This window comes from Montipora capricornis, chromosome 10, assembly GCF_036669925.1.
Source record: "Montipora capricornis isolate CH-2021 chromosome 10, ASM3666992v2, whole genome shotgun sequence".
NCBI lineage: Eukaryota > Metazoa > Cnidaria > Anthozoa > Scleractinia > Acroporidae > Montipora > Montipora capricornis.
Window position 1 is genome coordinate 17,806,126 of NC_090892.1, and position 22,500 is coordinate 17,828,625.

At 39.1% G+C, this 22,500-nt stretch overlaps 1 protein-coding gene and 1 long non-coding RNA gene across 2 annotated transcripts in view; one reads left to right on the forward strand and one right to left on the reverse strand.

The window, feature by feature from the left end:
• Window positions 1-9,942: 9,942 nt before the first annotated feature.
• Window positions 9,943-22,500, reverse strand: part of LOC138022191 (vacuolar protein sorting-associated protein 26B-like) — a 21,316-nt gene continuing 8,758 nt past the window's right edge. The window contains exons 6-10 of the mRNA XM_068869223.1: window positions 19,965-20,027; window positions 18,787-18,893; window positions 14,252-14,320; window positions 11,930-12,072; window positions 9,943-11,467 (exon numbers count right to left, since the gene is read on the reverse strand). Of these exons, the coding sequence (XP_068725324.1) occupies window positions 11,360-11,467; window positions 11,930-12,072; window positions 14,252-14,320; window positions 18,787-18,893; window positions 19,965-20,027 (490 nt within the window). The 3' untranslated portion in view covers window positions 9,943-11,359. The remainder of the gene's footprint in view (window positions 11,468-11,929; window positions 12,073-14,251; window positions 14,321-18,786; window positions 18,894-19,964; window positions 20,028-22,500) is intronic.
• The window catches only part of LOC138022197 (uncharacterized), a 3,188-nt gene continuing 2,789 nt past the window's right edge, over window positions 22,102-22,500 (forward strand). Inside the window, exon 1 of the long non-coding RNA XR_011126536.1 lies at window positions 22,102-22,500. This exon is cut by the window's right edge and continues 207 nt beyond it. This is a non-coding gene — a long non-coding RNA (uncharacterized lncRNA).

Consider the following 22,500-nt stretch of genomic DNA (forward strand, 5'->3'; position numbering starts at 1 on the left):
CTGTTTTGTTTAAGTATTGAGTCAACCTATTTTATGGCTATTTGGAAAACAAAATGGAAAACAGTATATTTTATTCTTATTTTACAAACTAACGTTTCCACAACATAGGATTAAAATAGTCTATTTTACGGCTATTTTGTGGTTTGGTATAATAAAAAAGGGATAAAATAGACCACTCCTTGTAAAATAGGGTTTCAATAGAAATAAAATAGAACTCAACAAAATTAAAATAGGGTATGATAGCAATAAAATAGGTATAAAATACAAGTAAAATAGAGACGTTTTTTTTTTTTTGTTTGTTTTTTTTTTTGTTGTTTTAGAAACACGAGTGAAGCAAAGAAAGGTCGAGAGATCGAAAACACAAAATTAAAAGAGAATGTGAAGAACTGTCACGATATGGAGCTCCATTTCCGCCAAAATTCGATCTTTGTATTGGATACTCGACTTGCTGTATTTTATGCTACCTTACACAATGCGACATCCAACTGTGTTGACTTCGCGTTTAAACTTTTCGATTGTACATGGTACTTTTTGTTTTTCAAATTCAATATCACGAATTTGGGTTGCCAAATTGACGATTTTCTTCTGTTTTTACAAAAATGTCATCTATGCAAGTTTCGACTTTAGAAGTTTCGTTTTCAACATCCAAGTTCATGTATTCGGCTTCGTTCGGGTTTCGTTCGACATCCTTTCGCAACCATTGAGAGAGGACATCGCGGGCGCAGCTAATCTCCACCCCCATTCCCAAGGTAACTGTGGCAAAATGCCCTCCAGTACAGTGGAGTAGAGAGTATGATCCCACCCTAAGACGGTCGAATGTTTGTCTTTTCAACATGGCGGTTCCTGGGTTAGTAACGGAATGAAGTGAGTAACTATTTTTACTGTCATACATTGTGCTTACCTGCATTGAAATGTTCATAAATAAATTAGATATTTTGATTACCCCCGAGATAAAGGGAGACCACTTAACCTTTTTTTATTCGAAAATGAAGTCGATTGATTTATTTGAATACTTTCTACTTACGTTCGATGATGCCGTATCAGTATCAGTATTAGGGTACACATGTACGCGTTGACGATGTTTTAAAAGCAATGGTATGTTTCAATTTTGAAAACGACTCAAAACATTACGTTTTTCCGTTCACGTACAGTAAGGGGCCCAGTTGTCGGCCACTTTTTGTTCAACGTTTATTTTTTGCGTCACAAATGAATCTGAATAAAAGCAATTGCTTCCAAAGGTAGCTTGAGTCCTTGCCTTTCGTCCTGCCGAGTTTTGAGTTTACAGCTACTATATACTGTGAGCAAGTCGAGGTGACACGAAGGTAGGTGAATTTGGTTTCCACGAAAACGTGTTTGTTTACGGCTACTCGAATTACATGGTCTAATTCAAGTTTATATTATATCCGTATAGGAGACCCAAATGAGCCAATTCTTTGCATAAAGAACGTAGAGTAACAAAGCTTTCAGTTAAATATAAACTTTTCCTGGTCTATTTTATTCCTTGACCTAAATTCACTCCTCAATATTGCCTTGGTACTTTTGCGTATTTGCCTATTCTCGGCCACCCTGCTCGCCTTCGACAACGCTAAAAAGCGCTCATAGTTTTGTATGGAGTTTTCTTGTCAAATCATTTGTAAAAGTAAAGCTGTAATGGGGTGGCATGCTCTGACAGTAGATATGAATTAAAACTATGAGTTCTGACTTACCCGACCCCGTTTTGAAATACCCAACTTTTTTTTCGGTCTCGCTTGCCATGGAAGAGGGGGACATTGGGATTTTCGGTTTTGCGGTTTTAGCTTTTTTTTTTTTTTCGGTTTTTGTGCCAAAAGACTTCGGCTTTTCGGTTTTGGTGTTCATTGCGGTTTGCGGATATTTCGTTTTTTAGCAATTGGTTTTCGGTTTTTGTAGAAAATATGAGCGGTTTTTCGGTTTTGTCATCCGATGTGCTTTTTAGGTTTTCCTATTTTGTCCTATTTGGGTTCCGGTTTCTCTTAGATTTGAGCGGCAATTGATCTCGAATAGAGTGTTATTTAATCTTTATTTAACCACGGTACAATTCATCAACAATATAAAAACCATATGTACAATTAAAAATTTAAAACCAACTATAGATAAAACTATGTAAACTACATTAACTATCTTACTCAATATTATACAGTAAAAGCTGCTTTCCATGAATGCTGTGCTTAGAATAATGGCTTAGATAACCTCTTTAATCAGTCATTTGAATTGACTGAGGGACGCTGCTTTCCTTAGTTCTAATGGCAAACTGTTCCACAAAACTGCGCCACTGTAGCTAAAGCTGTTTTCTTTAGTAGTTTGTGCCCGGTTGCGGAACATTTACCTTATTCACAGAGCCTCTCAAAGAATTACCAGAATCGCGATGGACAAATTTTGAGCAGAGATACTCAGGTGCTAGTCCTTGTAGGGACTTAAATGCCATTGTTGCTCTTTCAATTTGCCTTTCAGAGACTAGGGATTTCCATCTCAAGAGTTCAAATAAATTGTTGACATCAGCGTCATAGTTAGAGAAGGTCAAGACACTGGCTGCTCTGTTTTGTAGTTTTTGCAGTTTGTCCTGCAAAGTTACTCAACAGTTTTCCCAAACAATATTGCAGTAGTTGAAATGAGGTTGTACTAGGGCCTGATAAATAGAATGAAAGGTCCCATAGGGTACAAGATGTATGTTTTCACTCACGTGATCAGTAACCTTGTTTTTCCTCCGAGACAAAAGAAAACGTTTGAGTGATAATAGAACTCAATTCAGAGGAATGCGTGACAAACTAAATGTCACGGTAGGGGATCACGCGTGTCGAATTATGCCTTAGTTGGTGCGGAGTGGATGAAGATGAAGGACCCCATGAAGATCTGAACGAGCATGAAATGAGTGAGAAGCTAGTGACTCTGATGAAGGCCAGAAAGAATTTGATGAAAGTAGTGACGAAGTCAGTGCAGATGACAACAATTCCCAAGTCCAGCAAGATGAATTAGGGACATCGACTTATTTTCTCTTTGGTGCAACGTCGCGATATGGAAGAGCGGTGCTCGGGGAGGAAGGGTCCCATATAAAAAGGGGAGTGATGCTCGTCGTCTCGCTTTGAGGAGTAAAATTCGGATTTTGGTCTCACTTAGGGTGTTTTTTTTGGAAAAATGCAATCATATGTAGCCGTGAAGGTCTCCTTTAGGGTTGCGCCCATTTACAAAGAAATATAAAAGTGTATATTTACACTTGTATATTTCTGCTCGCAGGTGAAAGTATTAGATTATAATGTCTTTGACATCATTAAAAGTCGCTGTATTTTTTATTTCTCTGTGTTATAATATGGTCTCTTTTAGGGGTCAAAAAAATCCTAGGCCTTTCCCAGATTGGTCTCCTTTAGGGATTTAATGTAAAATTTCCGATGAGCATCCCTCCCCTTTTTATATGGGAGTCCCCCCCCCCCTCGGGGGGAGCGGTGAACTTCAATATTCGACTGCTGTTTTAAGTAAGTATCTGTTTATTACCACATTTAACCTTTGAGCAAGTTCCTGCTGCCATGTAAAACAAGGAACTGGGCCGCGCTGGCCGATAACTGGGCCCACGAGCGACGCGTCTATTTTCGTTATTACTCGGGAGAAAACAGCCTTGAGCAGTCGATAGCTTTACATGTGTAAACTGAATGCTGAAGCTGGCTGTTTTTGAAATTTTAAGTCCTCACGGCTATTCCAAGGTAAGAAATACAAGTTTACGTTTTTTGTGGCCGAGAACTGGGCCCCATACTCTAAGCTTAACTATTGTTTCACAGCAGGCCAAGAAAATTAAATCAGAAATCTTTCTGTAAAACGTATATTATCAACTGCCTACTTAATATTGTTACCTTGCGCGTTGCGTACTTATTTATCAATAAAGATCATGTTTAAATTACTTTGTATTCAACAGATGTCGGCGGACATATCCTACTTGTGTAATGCTCAGTATTAGGGATATCATCAGTGATCTTGACAGACATGACGTCAATCGGGGTCCCTCAAATGACCTTCAACCAATAATCGGTAAACTTGATTTAGTGCAAAGATTAGCAGTTACCCTTGATGTAGATGAAGTGGTTGCAGAGGATGTTGGGTTGCATATAGGAAGTTAGTGGAGACCGAACAAAGTAATCGAGTTGGATACCAAGTTCCTTTAAATTGTAGTGGAAGACAAGGAAGACCATCTTTTGAAATAAGTGAGGAGTAGCTACAATTTTTGCTTGAACAAGGTTTCCAAGTAAGGCAAATAAGTAGCATTCTTGGGGTTAGTCCCCAGGACAGTTGAGAAAAGGATGTCAAGCTTTGGTTTGAGTATATCAGATCAGTACTAAATATGCAAGTGTACACAAAATACACATTCGAAGTCGTTGGCGATTTAGCTGGTGGCAGGGGCACTTTTTCACCAATTACTACTGACCTTTGTAATTACAAGGACGACCCACTGACATGCTCTTGAGAAAAGTTGAAAGGAAAAATATTTACCCGAAAAAATGCATCAAGTACATTTTTGGTAAGGTGGGGCCAGGGAAGGAGGTTAAGATAAGCTTCTAGTTTATATCTTTCAGATAGCACAATGACTTCTGAATTATTATTTTTTATTCAATGATAATCTCAGTTGTTTTCCAAAGCAGAAAAGAAACTAGGTTACAAGTATAAAACTTAAGAGAAAAAGAAATATCTTTAACTGGTTTGGGCTTCACAAAATTTTCTTTCCATGCCTGTTATCATACAGTTACCAAACATCAACAAAGTATTTACAGACGTAAATAGTTGGCAGGACAATAAAGATGGGCATATTTGTCAATGGTGCTCTTTGCTTTAGGTATGTATAATACTATAGATGACAGCCAGTTGGGTGAACGTGTTCGAAATGCTTCAAATGAGCATCCTGGTATTGGTATTCGAATGCTTAACGGTTACTTAAAGAGCAAAGGGTTCCGGATTCAGCGTGAAAGAATACGACCGTCACTGTTGCGAATTGACCCAATTGGCCTAGTAGAAAGGTGGAGAAGAACTGTCAAGAGGAGATGCTACAATGTGAGGTATCCTCTATCTCTGTGGCACATAGATGGAAATCACAAACTTATAAGGTGCTCACATTGATATCCCATTAACTAATTTATATCGTTGATTGGTTAACCCTTAGGCAAAAAGCTTGACAGGATTAACTCATGGCTATGCAGATACAAAATTAGTACAATGTACTCACAAAGGGAAACATAATTGTGTTGGTGATTTTAAAAGTAGAAGTATGTTTTCTAATAACTTTATATTGAAAACTTGATAATTTTCAGCACGTTCTCTAAACCTATTGTTGTCACGTTTTTGTTCCTACAGATGGAGGATTATTGTCCATGGTGGAGTGGATGGATACTCAAGAATACCAGTTTATTTGAAAGCCTGTAACAATAACAAAGCAAACAGAAGACATCAATCAACGAAAGTGTCTCGGCCGTTTTCGATATTTTGATTGGTTGTCTAGATCTCCACATCTAAGGTTGGAGTACCCAAAAATATGCGAGACGTGTTGTGTAAATGGACGCCACGGGAAAAATATTTTAAATACCGAAATTTCCTGACAAACGTTTGTTGATCGATGCCTTGTGAATAACATTGTGCAGTGATTTTGCTCGTGCTGCGGCATCCGATACCCGATAAATTCAATTGAAGAACCCTCAACGGTTTCACGTATTACCGGTTCCGATCCTGACACTTACCAAAAGGAAAACTCGCTTAAAAAATTTTTTTATAGTAAACCACATTTACTGAGCTTTCTTCTGGTGTATAGTTTGTTAGGATTTTATTGAAACTAACGCGCGTACGAATTTTTTCCCGGAGGACATCCACGAAGGCCGGAAGTAACCTTAACTGGTGACCCAGGGATTTCATGTGTCTACTTTGGGCGGGAATTTTGTCCGGTCGGAGTTTTGTCGATCCGACCCGGTTCGATCCGATCCGATCCGATCCGGTCCGATCCGGATTTTGCCAACGGCCAAGAAATGCCACAAGATGAACCACTTTCTTTCTGTGTGCAGATCTGGGAGTGTTCGTGACCAGAAGAGCAACAGACCCGGCAAAACTGAGCAGAGGAAGAATTAAAAGGGGAATTAAAGGGGCTAGGTCACGCTGTTTTAGGTAATTTTGTTTCATTTTGTTAGTTATGAGCTCTAAACGTCAAATTGGCGGAGCAAGAGCCTTTCCTTTGCAAAATCACGGCCACATAACAACGGAGAGTGATTTTCCAGCTGTTTAAATGACATTTTGATATAAACTGATATAAATTTGAAAAAAGGTGGGCCGACGTTTTTCAAATTTATCCAAATGCAATCCATTGCAATCCTCCCCAGTTTTGTCCATCCTTGTCCCTTCTTAGCTTTCCTGTGTTTTGTTTGAGTTCTTCTATAGTTTTGAGCCGTTACTTTGTTATTTCAGTTACTTCTATGACCATTTGATCAATGCTGAGATTGCCTAAAATTGCGTTACCTAGCCAGTTAAAGAAAACAACTGAAGATGCTGAATCCACAAGCTGGGACGATGAATTTTTCAGTAATGCAGCAGAGTATTTAGCACGAGCCACGAAAATTAGAGAGATTGGCAAGGATGGATAGAACTGTTATGGTACGACTGAATGATGTTGATGTACAAATAGAAGCCGATAGTGGTGCAGATGTTAACTTAATGGATGAACATCAGTTCAAGGCATTGGTTAATCGGACAAGGGAAAAGCCCAGCCTGGAACCTAGGGTCGAATCAAGCTTCGCGCCCTCCGAAAAAAGCTCGAGGTGAAGGGAGAATTTCAAACAGTGATCAGGAATGAGACCTGTGGAAGACCCACCAAATTTGTTGTTTTATCTGGGAGAATACAGTCACTCCAACTGATTAGCCAAGGGACTTTGATAGAGCTGGGGATGTTAAAGATTCAACCAGATGGCAGATTTGCTGAGCCCAATCATCTGGGGATGTCGAAAGAAGAACGCAGTGTCAGCACAGTCATTCAGGATGAAGGGGTACAGGAGATGAAAACAGTGATTGCTAGATACAAACATCTATTTGAAGGCATCGGGAAGATAGAAGATAGGAAGAACAACAAGGAAATCCTAGGCCAGTTCCTTATGAAAGCAGAAGCAGACAAGTACCGTATTACTTGCAAGAACCATTGATAAGTAGAGGACATTTTTGAAAAAGTTCCAGAAGAAAGAACCAATAATTTGGTGTTCCCCATTGGTAGTGCAACCAAACCCAAAGTTGGAACCCCACATGATCAGAGCAAGTGTTGACTTGAGGTTTCCAAACAAGTACATGGAACAAAGTCTAATTTCACAGGCACCGATTGTGGAAGACTGCATTTACAAGTTTCATGATTGCACCATTTGGACGGAGTTAAACCTAGCACAAGGGTACCACAAGTTAGTATTACACCCAGAATCGAGATCAGTGGCAACATTCAGTACTCCCTGGGGTACTTTCCGACCAAAGAGGCTGGTAGTTGGGGCCAAAGCATCCCAAGCCCTGTTCGATGGTGTATTGACCAGAATATTTGGTGACATTCCAGCATGCTTCAACCAAAGGGACGATCTCTTAATTGGAACAAGAGATTGGAAGGAAAACAATGTGACATTAGAGAAAGTTTTCCAGAGGGCTGAAAACTATGGAATCACGTTCAGTGAACACAAGTGCGGAATTGGCCAGGCGCAGATTACTTTCTATGGCTACCGATTTGGTGCAGGAGGCCTCAAACATACACCGGAGAAAGTACAGGCTAGCCAAGAATGCAAACCACCTAAATCTAAGGAAAAAGTTCAAAGTTTTCTGGGAATGACTGGATACCTCTCCAAGTGTATACCTCGGCATGCTTCCCATACAAAGCCGCTTAGGGAACTGACTCATAAGGATGCAAAGTTTTCCTGGGGACCAGAGAAAGCAGATGCTTTTGAACACCTTAATAAGTATTTTAAGGAACGACGCAATGGCGTTCTTTAACCCAAAGCTGCCAATAATGGTGAGAGTGGAAGCTAGTTTTAATGAGGGATTGTCAACAGGATTATTCCAGAAAAATGAAAAGGGTTGGCGACCCGTTCACTTTATAAGCCGCACTCTGGCAGTCGCCAAACAGAGAATGATGCCTTGTTTGTCGGATGGGCCAAGGATAGATTTTTCATTTATTTGCTAGGAGCCCCCAGATTCACGATTGTCACTGCACACAAACCAATTCTACCTCTTTTCAATAAGCCCACTGTAAAGCTATCCCACGGATTGAGAAATGGGTTATGGACATGCAGAATGTGGATTCATATGAACTCGGCAAGAATGAAGCATACCCCCTAGATTTCCTATCCAGACACGCGCTTCCAATCACTGGAAATGGTGACACAGAGAAAGTGCTGAAGACAACCATCCCAGCAGAACATGCGGTAGTATTGGACAAGATTAACGAGGAGATGTGTCGATATGACGTTTTGCAGAAACTAAGTCAGGTCATCAAGGAAGGCGACTGGGAAACTAGGAAGAAATATGTGAACTTAGCACCATTCTACCCAATTAAAGCTGAGCTTTGTGCAGCGCAAGGTCTTATATTCAAAATGGACAAAATTTTACCTGCCCACAGATTTGCAGCGGACAATGATCAGGACAGCTCACGAATTAGGACATCTGGGTACAACAAAAAACAAATAGTTGGTAAGAGCAAAATATTGGTTTCCTAACATGAATGCAATGATTGACCAGATGATAGGACACTGCTTTGATTGTCAAGTCACCACTAAAGATTACAGAAAAAGCCCATGAAACCATACGTTATCCCAAGGGAACCCTGGGAGGAAATTTCACCGAACTTTGGAGGACCCTAGCCAGATGGTCATTATAATCTAGTAGCCATTGATCAGAGAAGTCGATATCCAGAATTAAGTACAAATTGTATCTTCAACCAGTATCAAACCAATCAAGGAGAAACTTAAGAAGATGTTTGCCCTTCACGGTATTCCGAAACGAATTTGCATTGATTATTGTCCACCATTCAATTCTATTTAGAGTTTTCAGACTTTACCCAAGAAGAAGGATTTGTACACCACAAAGTCACTCCTGGACACCCTAGAGCCAATGGACATGTGGAAAGGTTTATGCAGACTCTCAACAAGACAGAACAGATTGCCCACCTCCAAGGAAAGACTGGAAATGAAAGGAACATGGCAGTTTATGATATGCTAATGGTTTATAGAGACACACCGCACCCTGCAACCGGAGCTACACCATATCAGGCAATGTCCAACAGACCAATCAGAACCAAGCTTGACCACACAACAACCAGAGTGGAAAGAACCAAGCCATAGGAAATGAATGATGAGAGGGACATGTTGTACAAAGAGAAGATGAAGCGTAGTGGTTTAAACATTAAAGTACACAACTTCATGGTTGGAGATTATGTACTGTTGAAACAAAAGAAAACAAACAGATGGTCAACTGCTTACGAACCAGTTTTTTACACGGTTATTGTCAGTGGCTCTTCTATCACTGGAAGAACAGTATGCAGGGCCTCTAGTCACTTCAAATTGGCTACTGCAATCATGCATGAGAATGTGGCTGGGATGGAGAGAAATCAAGATTGGAGAGAAAGTATGTAAGAGACACCAACAAACCAGATTGGAGAAGGACTGACTAGTGGAAACAAGGAATTAGGACCTCAACAGCACTTTGAAACCACTCCCGTCAAGAAGGAAAGAAAGAAGAGAATGTAAATGATCCAGTACCAGAGGAACCTAGTGGACAGGGTGGTATACACCTGAGAGATCTAGAGCAGTCAAGTGAACAACAACAATTACCAGAGTCATTTTCAAGACCACCACGAATGCAAAGGAGACCCGCTTATTTGACTGATCATGTTGCTTAGAGAAAGAAAACTGTTTTTCCCTCATTTTGCTAAAGCACTAGGCAATGCTATTTGTCAAAGAGAAGTTTATTGTTGAGCATTTAACAATCATTTGGTGCCAAAACAATCCCATTATATCTCGTGTTGCATACATACAGTATGTATATAATTCATGTCGAATACATGATTTGGTGTTAGTTATCTCTATATAAATTTATAATAAAGTTGTCCCATGTGTTCGCGGTTATAAATCGACCCTTATATTGGTAGTCTTAAGACTGGGCACGCGAACTCCGAAAAATGTCGGCCTCTAAACCTTATGCGCATGCTCAGTACGGAAAACTCGTTCTCGTTGTCATCCTAGTCCTCCGATCGAAAGGTCCTTATTAGGGACCTTAAGATCTGCGACGGCGAAGTGGACGAAAACGTCACCTCAAAATATCACTTTACTCCAGTATAATTGTGTCTTATTCTATCTCGCTTACGTCCTACAATGTGGCCGGCAACGTATCCTAAAAATAAATTGGTACGAGCGGTTGCAGAGTTAAAATAGGGACTGAAAGATTCTCTGTTGCATGCTCACGTTGTCGTTAAAACCTCAAATTTGGTGATTTCACGTCGTCGCTATGGAGAGTAACGCAAAAAAAATGAGCTAAAATGCGTGTCGCACGTGCAGCATGATTATTTATGCTCCTTAAACCAATGATATCATTGTTTTCTGGCGTTGTCGCCGACGTCGTCGTCGTAGATCTTAAGGTCCTTATTATCTCATATGGTGGCCCTGGGTTACTTTCCGCTGGAATTCCACAAGAAGAAAGTACTTTCCAGAGACAGCAATTAAAGTGTGGTGAAAAATACACTTCGAAGCAACCATTAGTCCTCGACACATCATAATACCATTACTTTGAACACTTCAGAACGAGAAAAGAATAAAAAAATAACGCCAGCATTTTTATTTTCGCCGCAAAGACTCATGTACAGTACATGTACAGATAATCATACTGTAAAATATGTTGGACATTTTCTGTAACGACCATGGCGACCGGACGAAGAAACTGTGTTACTCAGCTAACTGGTTGAAGTTCTGTGTTTTGCACCGAGCTTTAGTTCAATCAATACGAGTTGTTTTAGTTTCGAAGAGGTTTTTGGCATTCAAAATGTTTTGACCATTTTTGAACATTTTAGTGACCTGTGCAGGCATTATAGTAAAAGTTGGAGCATAAAGCCGTAGCATTTTATCTAAAAAAAGGAAATAATGTACCGAGACCTTCCATCCAATCGGTTCAAATTGTTTAAAATGCCAACATTAACAAGTCGAAAGGTGACTAGCGTTGACTTAATATTAGTGTTTCTACAAGTAGGCGGTGGTAAGGAATTCTCTTGATTAAGGTTTACAGTACCCCTCCCCCTCCCCTGATAAATCCATCCCACCGCACACTCGAATGTTATTCTCTATTGATTGATATCAATTCCTTAGGATTCTTTCTTCTATTCCTCTGTGTCCTCTGGCTTGCTCTCCTCTCTAGAGTGTCTCAGTTGCTCTGTCAGAATGCCTGGCTTTTTCTTCAAGTCTCCTTTCCTCCACAAAACTACCTCCTACAAAACAGAGACATTGTAGTATTTATCGAGGTATCATTTACCAAACGACTGAAATCCAATGAGAAAAGAGATAAAGCCACACGTGGTTCATTCAGTTTGATCGGCATGTGATTTCATTTTAGGTTTTCATTGGGTATCAAATCTCGTGCACATGACCAACTTGGGTTTATTGGTTCTGCACGTGCACCCTGCTGTGAAAAACTTCTCTCCAAGTACTCCCGTTTTCCCACACATTCAATTTGATTAGCTCAGCATTTGATCTCAAGTCTATAAGTTTGACACTTTTACTTTATAAAAGAGATAACTATCCCTGTTTATCTTGCGTTCAGTTGCTATGACAATCCTCAGAATTTTGACAAAAGGGAGACAACACAGTCGAAAGCATAAAGGTGACATACCAGTTCCTGTTGTTTGAAGTATCAGAACACAGTCGAAAGTATAAAAGTACCATTACAGTACCTGTTGTTTGAAGTATCTCCTTTCTTCTTCATCCACCAGAACAAGATTCAGGAAGTACCTCACGGAAAACTTCTTGTTTACGTCTTTGAACGTGGGTGTCAACTCATAGCCGGCTAAGAAGAGTCTGATAGGAATTGACTCGCCTGTAAATCAATCAATCACAAAATATGGATTTAAATGCCATTGATAGGCCATTCATACACCATTTTTTCAAAGGAAACTTAAGGACCCACATATAAAGAACTTAAAGGGGCAGGGTTTTGCTCATTTAAACAATCCACATAACTACAGTACCTACAACACGTTCTGGCTTTAAGGAAGATTATTATAAGAGCAGATATTTAATATAATAGTTTGAAGACTCATTTAATTCATGTCGATACCCTTTCTGCTCGAATATCATTCATTTGTAGCTAATAAAATGCATAAATAAGAAAAAAGTTGCAATATCATGTTTTTCATACGACAGGCTGAATAATCTTAAAAACGTTCAGATAACTTTCAACTAAGTTGAACTAAGTTTAAAGATGCATCTTAGTTTCATGAAGTTCGACTGCAACTCAGGATATTGGAGTGGAGATGGAGAATTTGATCAGTAGCCTAAGACGAAATACTTGGTCCCTGGTTTCGGGACGAGATGTATATATATGGCTGACCCAAACGCATACAGGGTTGAAAAATTTTCGACCCGGTCTGAGATTTGTTGCCATTTCTCGTCTTGGCCCAGCAACCAAGACGAGGTCAGACGGATCTCAGTTCATTGTCAGGCCGGTCTCATGTAAATGCCCCCCTCAGGTCGCTGTCAATTATTAGAGATACGATTTGCTCTGACGACTGTTTGAAGTTTTGCAGGCAAAATGTTCATACAACAGTGAGTTAAGTTTAACTTTCCTTTTTTCAGTCCATACTAAGATCGTTATAGGATACTTCGCCGATATCGTGCGACATAAAAGAGCTGGAATAATAGCAAAATATCTAAAGATCCACACCCATTGAAATTGAATTCAGACCGGTCTGAGTTTATTGCTAGGCCGGTCTCATCTAAGTACCCACTTATCAATCCCTATCAATTGTTAAAGATACGATTTGCTCTAACGACTGTTTGAGGCTTTGAAGGCAAAATGGTCATACAACAGTAAGTAAGTTTAACTTCCCTTTTTTTCACTCCATACCAAGACCATTATAGGATACTCTGGAATAATCCAAGACCGGAACCAGAAAACTCTGGTTTCTGTTGAATAACTGCGCTTGCCATGAAAGTGATTACTTTCCACTTGCGAGATAGCAAGACGAGTATAAACACATCTCCTAATACACTTGCACTTGAACGTTTAATTTTCGGAAAATCAAAAATAACGAGAGCCATTTTTCACTCAAAACTGATTTAAGTTTCGGGTGTCACGCAAGTGACGATTCGCAACTTCAAAATAGTGTAACTTCAAAAACAAAAACGTTACGGAAATTGTAAGTTGCAAAATAATCTATTTCTAGATCATCTTCACCCCATAATTAAAAATCCAGAAGAAATCACAATTTGAAAATGGCAGGAAATGAAACCGTTTTTCTACAGCCAATCAAATATGGCCTTTTCTGGATGGATTTGACTAGAGTCAGACTCTTTCACGACCGCAGGTGGTCAACGGAACGATGACTCTGGCAACGAGATCAAGTTATTTTCAGAGCGAGTTTCAATCGAGTGTCGTAAAACCAAAACCAAAGTAATGACTTTGGCCAAACAAAAAGGACGGAGACAATCCAGTAAACCAATCAAAACTCGAAGTAATTACATGTAGCCGATACAAAGCGCGGGAAAATGTGCACGCACAAGCCACGAATGGTTTTGGTTTCACTTCTGATTGGTTGACATAATGGCGCGAAAACTTTGAACCAATCACTGAGTGAAGTAATGCAAAACCAATGCGATTCGCTAATTACTTTCGACAATCAATTGAAAACCGCTCTATTGTACAAATTTTTACTCTTTTCCACAGTATGCTATGAAAAATGTTCTTTAATGAAAACCACTCAGTGCCTGATGTGATGTCAAAGCCCAGCTTGTAACAGACCACTGTTTGGCCCTGGAGACTGGGTCAACTCTGAAGAGAATGCCTCGTGTTGGAAGTTTGAAGGCAAAATTGCCATGGGATGACACAAAAATTGTTTGTACAAATCCACACGCACTTTAAATTAAGCCACAACGAGAAAACGTGTTCAGGACAACCACGTTGATACGATTTTTTTGCGTTCTTGTAGATACTGCTGCCCTCTACAGCATTTGACAATCCCACTTTTTTTATACGCAAAAGGAGGAAACGTCCTTACCCCTAACAGGTGCTCCATCCATGATCTCATACTTGGCAATTGTTTCGTTTTCATTGTAAGTGTTGGGACCTGACAGTGAAAAAAACAGGAAATAACCTTTATCATCTACTGCAACCTATCATTATGCAAACAGCAAAAATCACCAAACATTTTTGCGGTCACGCACTACTTTGTACATGGCTACTGTGTGCAAAAATCCCTCTCTTTCACTCTTTCCGCAAAATTTCCATGTTTCCTTACAAAAAATTTAAACCACGATTCCAAAGAATAAACAACTGTAGTTTGGGCACAGTTTCAAGCACACAGATCATTATTAATTTTTTGCACTTCTATAAGAGCTGACTGAAAAGTAAAAGGGAGTTATAGGGGTTATAGACAAAAAAATAACAATTACTGTAATAAGCAGCAGATCTACATTCATGTAGGTATCTCTAGTCAGGATTATCTGACTAATGAAATAAGAATAATAACGCGTAGTAGGTTAATGAGGACATTATTAGTGTTATCATCATCATCATCATTTTCACACTCCTGTGACCAAAAAAGACTAAGCGACCAAAGTTTTAAGCTATGATTTTAAACAGACACTTGTTTATTTTGACTGGAATTTTCCTATTAAATGGTCCGCCACTACTAACATTAAGATCTTGAGGGTGCTGGATCGAGGAAAAAATGACGTCAAAGGCTCACTAGTTTAAGAATGCAATGCGGGTGTACGCCGCAGAATTAATACGCAGCACGGGAATTTTGGGCTTTCAGATTTTTAAACTCACGTTTTGCATATATAATAAGCTGCATTCACGCGCTGAGATTTTAAGCTAGTGAGCCTTTGGCGTCACTTTTCCCTGGATTCAACTCTCTCTGGTCCAATCGGTCAGTTTTGAACGTGAGTAATGGCGAACTGTGAAATCCAAAACTTACACTTAAAGTAAACGGCCTTTGGATAAAAATCACACCTCAAATTTTGCCAGTCAGGGGCACTTTAAGACACAGGTTATCTCGATGGATACCAGGCAGCAGCGAATTCCTGCAGTGCCCAGATTATCATTATTATTGCGGAGTCAGGGTGGTTTAGTGGTCATCAATCGTGCCTCCCACCTCTGTGACCCAGGTTCAACTCTGGCCTCGGGTTGTATGTGGGCTGAGTTTCAGTCGATCTCAACCTGACTCTGAGGGTTTTTCTCCGGGTACTCCGGTTTTCCTCCCTCCTCAAAATCGACTCCCAGTCATTTACATCTGGCTGGGTTTGCGGTGCTCCGAGATCACACATGGATCGTATGGCGGTAGCCATGGGCTCCTTCACATGCATTCGGTCCGATCCCGTTGAGCCGGTTGATCCTGAAAAGCCTCTTTTGGGAGCTGTCAACTAAGCGGACATTTACATTACTATCATTTTTAATATCAGCTGAAATTTTGAGAAACAAGTGTTTTAGGATTAAGAACAGGTTAAAGTTAAGTTAATCTTACGCAATGTTATGATATTACAACATTATCATCTTACCCCTTACACTGCACAAACTAATCAGTAAAATTTTATTACATCACTAAGAAAATGAGGCCTTGGCGACATCAAAATGATGATAATTTAATAATAATAATAATAATAATAATAATAATAATAATAATAATAATAATAATAATAATAATAATAATAATAAACTGCACACTTTATTTCCATGATAAAAATATTTACAAACATTAAAATATCTCCAAAAGGTAAGAACTATAAATTTACAAGCAATTAAGTATTTCTCTGTTTTAAAACTTCAAAAAAAGAAAATAATAATAATAATGATAATAATAATAATAACAAACTTTATTGAGCACTCTTTCATACAAACTTGAATCTTACATGTATCTGGTAAAAATAAATAATAATAATAATGATAATGATAAAACTCAAATTAAATTAAAAATTTAAATGCCGGCGGTGGCGACATTAATCCGGCAATCGTCAAGAGAGTCTCCTATATTCCGGAAAGGTACTCGGGACCCTCTTACGCACGCATGTACTGATCTTAAGAGTTCAAATGAGATGACAGTTCTGAGCCAATTAATGACGTTGTTATAGGGCTCACCGTCCTTCTGTACTAACTTGTCTGCTAAGTGCTTAAGAAATCGTTGGCACTCATTTCCCATCCCACCGTTCGTTCCGAAAACCAAGGGTGTAAAGGATCCCATCTCGACCTCAAGCACTCGTTGCTGATATTTCCGCTTTTTCTCCTCTTCTTGGTCTTTAAAGACTTCGGTTGTCGGCTTGCTCTGGTTACATTTGGAGTTAACATGCGTGACCCTGACGTCGAAAAATGCTGTAACTCCTCTAGACCAGAAATCTCCCGCCTTGATGTCTACACGTGCCTCTGAGCTGGTAACTGCGCTTCTAAGATGCATCCGTTCGTTGTCAAGAGGTAAGAGGCGTGGCTCCGCCTCCACATTCTTACAAACTTTGGTGATGAATGATGTCAGTAGGTTTCGTACACCATCATGCCTTTGTGCCACAAACCCTCCTTTTTTACAAGAGAGGGCGTGGCCAACATTGAATCTATCCCCACAAACGCACTGGGCTGGTAAGTCGGTGAGAGGCAAGTTGTAACGTAGCCGCAGAGAGTCTCTGAATTCTTGCTTATTAATAATAATAATAATAATAATAATAATAATAATAATAATAATAATAATTTATTGAAATGCATTTTCGCATTTAAAAATGAATTACAATGTGTATTTACAATAAAAAACATTGAAAAACATATTGAATATAAAGATTATATAAAAATGTAGATTCTAAATATTATTATTATTAAAAGAAGTTATTGCACTTGGAAAAAAGCTTCTTTTAAGCCGCTCCGTTCTACACTTATATATGGTTCTGTGGGTAGAATTTGTCATTGTACGTCCATGCGCGCTCACCCTCGTCATTGCCAGTTGCTTTGTGAGAGGGCCCTTCTAGTCAACACAAACGCATCCCCTTGCATTTCGTAGCGTTAAGACGCATCCAGTTGCCAGAGACCCAGCTGTTTATATAGTCGAGTGTCCACATTCAAAAATTAGGTGACATGGCCCTCATTGACCATACTGAGGAACAAAATCGGGCCTAATTTGGTTCCCTGGGGGACCCCTGCTTTAACAGGGAGCCAGTCCAAAAATGTCTGATTTAACTTAACGCGTTGTTTTCTATCACATTCAAGGGATCAGACAAAGTCTAACGTTAAGGTTAAAAAGCTTTTGGACAAGGATGTTATAACCAAAAGCTTTTGAAAAGTCCAAAAAGCAGACTCGGAGATGTTCATTAGAACTGTCCAGTTGTAAAAGCCAATTATGAACCATATCTAACAGACAGTAAGATGTGGATGTTCCCTTTAGGAAGCCAAACTGCATAGGGTCAATTTTATCCCTGACATCCTCAATCAACCATGAAACCACAAAGTCTTCTAAAACCTTTAAAATGCAGGGTGCGAGTGAGATTGGTCTTATATCACTCTTACATGTGGGCTTTGTGATTTTAGGGATTGAGATGATATTAGACTGATTCCTTCTACGAGATTGGCATAACCTCAGACAACAAAGATGCATTAAAAATAGTAGCAGCTGGAGTTGCTAGTTCAAAAGCAAATGCTTGTGAGATTTCTTTTGCTGCTATTTATTCTCAAATGAGAATTGTAAACAAAGGCATAAATCCTTCAATAACAAAAATCCAAAATAAAACCTAGCACCTAGCAAATGCCTTCCTGTTTTATAATGATTTGAAACCCTAAACATCAACCTCGAAAATCAAAACTGAACGACAAGAAGTTCCATGCGCTTTGACATGGAGCTGTCAATCAAGCAAAAGCGAATGAATGATTTTCCTAAAGAGTGTGACAAAGGGCATTTTTGTCTTCTGTCCAGAGAATTATGTATCTACATTACAAAACAGCCATTCTGTATTGATAAGCAGAATATTGATAACATTTTCAATAATGTTCAAGGTAACAGGGCTTTACAAGTGACCTGGCTGCCATCCTGGTATAATAATTATTTTATCCAAAAGCACAAAAAATAAAGGCTTTTAAAACAATTATTCAACAGTAGCATTTTTTTTAATTTTTTTTGTGTTTTGACCATGATTGGCATATAAATAGGTATGGGGAAATAACAATGTAAAACTATGTAAACTTGGAAAAGAATAAAAATTATGACCATAAGAAGGGCTTGGGGGGAGGGGGGGGGGGGGTGGGAGGGCAAAACACTAGTCAATTCTTTCTGTTAGAAACTTGGGCCGATTGAGTCAGATTGTACAATGAGACTTGGTCTCAGTTTGTCAGCAAAAAACAATTTCATTCTCGAGGCATGCGTGTACAACATGTACAAAATTTACAGCTTGTGAGACCATGTGAAGAAACAACAAATTGTAACTTACTGCAATAAAGTATGGAAGAAGTTATCACTACAGGCAAATTTCCAAGAAATGCTAGTATTATTTTGATTATACTTTATCAGCATCTCAGAACAGAGGAACCTAGAGCTGTAGATACAGATTGCAATACAGTTCACCTCACCTGTTCCAGTGGTTTCTCTCTTTATAATTGCTAACTCCATGTGCTTGATCTTGATACGCACCAGAAGGAAGTAAATCTTGCCAACAATAACATCTTTTAAGTGATACCTACATTGGATAAATACATGTACATGTACCGGTACTACTTAATTTACAGTGTAGCCAGAGAAGGAAAAAGCATGTACATGTATATCAAGAATCATAATTTTTATACAATGGATCCTGTAAATGGAGGCAAGATTTAAAATGATTATGCTTAAGCAAAGTTAACTTGGAAAGGTGTGCTGGTTAGCAGCTATAATGGACATTTCATGTGCCATCACTTTTGTTTGCACAGATTGGGGTTGCCTTTTGTTCGGGTTTACTGCCATTTGTCATGTTTTTGGGTGACAGAGCCACAACAAGAATGGCAACCAGTTTTTTTTTTTAGGTTTTTTCACCCACCCTTGCAACTTATAGGGCCTGGACAATTCTGAAAAGAGCTATAAACTGAGTATAATTTTTTGTACATAACTTCAAAGTAATTAATTTTTCAATTTTTAGTGACCAACTGGTTGGAGTATGGACTTTGAAATCAGGCTTACAAGTACTGTAGAACTATTTTCAATGCCAGACAAAGACCTACGGAATTTCTTTAGCTTCACCTGTCCATGGCCATTAATTTTGAAGTATTCCAAGGGCCTCCCATATTCTTTACATCTTTCCCACTAATCTCCATATTATTACTTGCTTCCATTCATTTGCTGTCTTCAGCAACTTTTCATTACTCGTTACCAAGCGCGGCACGGTGGCCTCATAGTTAGTGCGCTCGACTCCGGATCGAGTGGTCTGGGTTCGGGTCCTGGCGTTGACATTGTGTTGTGTTCTTGGGCAAGACACTTTACTCTCACAGTGCCTCTCTCCACCCAGGTGTATAAATGGGTACCAGCTGGGGGTAATCCTCAGCTGCGATGGACTGGCATCCCATCCAGTAGTAGTAGAAATCCTCCTAGCTGCTTCATGCTACAGAAACCGGAGATAAGCACCGGCCTCATGGGCATTCTAGGCTCCTAGAAGACTTTACCTAACTACCTACAGTTGTACCAAACAAAACAGTATCCAGTTTCCATCACTTTCAACTTTCAACAACTCTACATGTAGTTGTTCATAGGTTCTTTTAAAATATTTACAAGTACATACTTGGATTTGTTGTATTCAAACTCTATGTGTAGGCAATCTTCAATACCAACTTCCATTTTGATGCTGAAAAAAAAAATAATTAAAAAACGCTAATTTGATTAAAAAGTAAAAGTGCTTTTTGGAATGAAGTATTAGTTAATGACTTGCCGACACCAACATCTCTTTTTATTACAAATAATGTACTCACAGTCTACAGACTTACATGTATCGCTTTTTAGACAACATACTCCTTAATCTTCTCATTGTTCATGATGTTCTAAGCCTCATCCCATATAAAATATAACTAGTAGTAATCTTGTCCTTATTGAAGTGCATTTGACAGTCGCTCTTGAGGAAATGAGCATGTACTTCTTGAGATGGTTTCAATAAGCGCCGAGTACTGTCTCATGTGACATAATTGAAATACTTTGCCCTTGGCTAGACTCTGAATCATGATAAGTTCAATCTGTTTGATTCAAGAAGGTAGCTGTGGTCAAAATAACTACAGTGCACGCATCATTTCTGAGAAAACGATACAATGATGATGAGTTGGCAATCAAGAGTGCACTGGACTTCCATGGGGGAGGTGGCAGGTGTGAACCCTGGCCGGACCAACACCCAGGGTTGTTATATAACTGAGGTGAAAGGTCGGCCTTTGTAACTAAATCTGCAAAAGATTAGACTGTCTAGTCTTCTCGGATAAGGAAAATAAGCCAGAGGTTCCGTCTCACAACCCTTGTTCATTAACTCTGTTGGACATTAAAGATCCCACACACTATTCGAAAAGAGTAGGGCACAGAGTTCCCGGTGTTGTGGTCTGACCTTTCCAGCATGTGGTCGGCTTGGCAGGATTAGCTTGAAGGGCTTCAGTGTGAATGACACCACAATTGTGTATAACAGCCACAAGTCAGGCTACTTAGCCAAGTGTTGGAGCCTCAATCAAAACTCAAACCTCAAAATAGCCCATTTACAGGATGTGACAGGTTTATTTTATTGTGGTTACTAGTAGAATAATTAACCCAGAAAGATTGAAGAAAACAAAAGGAATCTAGTAACATTAGCATCAAGGCTGACATGTTGATCATTTCCGAGTTCACTTCAACTTATCTCTCACAGCAAAGTAAAGCACAAATTGCTGTCAGTGGTTATTAGACTCTGTGTACTGTAGTTCTACTTTTACTTTATTATCATTATTTTTTTTTTTGTTATACATGAGAAAGACTTGCAAATCACCAAACTCAGCTTGACAGTGGTCAATACTTTCAGTGCTTCCCTGGTGAAAATCCTTAAAGGATCTTTAAAGATCTTCAAAGATCTTCAAAGATCTTCAAAGACCTGACAAAGATCTGTAAAGATGAAGATCTTCACAGGATCCTTGAAGGATCTTTAAAGGATCTTCAAAGATCTTCTAACATTGAGGCATCTTGGGATACTCCATAAAGAACCTTGAGTAAATTATCCGGATATTGAAAAGATCTTACCAAGATCCACACACAAAATCTTGGAAAGATCCTCCAAAGGATCCTTGAAGATCCCCACAGAGTGACTGAGGATCTTACAAGGATCTTAAAAGGATCCTTGAAAGGATCTTAATAAAATCTTTGACAGGATCCTTAAAGATCATACTAGGATCTTTTGAGGATCTTTGAAGGATCCTTATAGTGATCTTGAAAGAAACCTTAAAAGGATCCTCGAAAGATCCTCAAGGATTGTATGAGGATCCTTTAAGGATCCTAAAAGAATCTTCAGAGGTATCTTGAAAAGATCTTTATCAGGATCCTTAAAGATCCTATGAGGATCCTTCAAGGATCCTAAAAGGATCCTTAAAGTGATCTTGAAAGGATCTTTGTTACGATCCTTGAAAGATCCTATGAGGATCCTTCAAGGATCTTAAAAGGATCCTTATAGTAATCTTGAAAGGAACTTTATTCCTATGAGGATCCTTCACGGATCTTAAAAGGAACCTTAAAGTGATCTTGAAAGGATCTCCGTTAGGATCCTTGAAAGATCCTCATAGGATCTTTCAAGGATCTAAAAAGGATCTTTAGAGTGATCTTGATCCTTCAAGGATAAGGATCTTATAAGGACCTTTTTAGGAGTGAAGTGTATAAAATCCCCAAAGATCCTATGAGGTATTACGTACATGTACCCTCAAGCATCGTTAAGGAACCAAACTTTGAACATAAAAATAATCACGCTGTACACGAATCAATTAAAACGAAAACGTTTATTCTGATGTAATCCATTGATTGTCGGAAATATCAGTAACAGATTACCTTGTTTGATGAACTCGTAATAGCTGCAGGCCGGGCCAGAAGCAATATGAAACAATATACTCTCGAAATATCAAATAATTCGTGTCAGCACGTAATCCTTTAAAAAAATACCAGGGCTAAAATACAGAATTCAGGGCCACATCTAGAGACTCTAGTGACGAATCGGCTCGATCAGTATCTTTTCACATTCCTTTAAGGGTTAATTCGATGAGTCTGCTATGATTTTTGCTCACTTTTTCTTTAACACAGTGCGATGAATCGGAGGGTTGTAATCCTCCGCC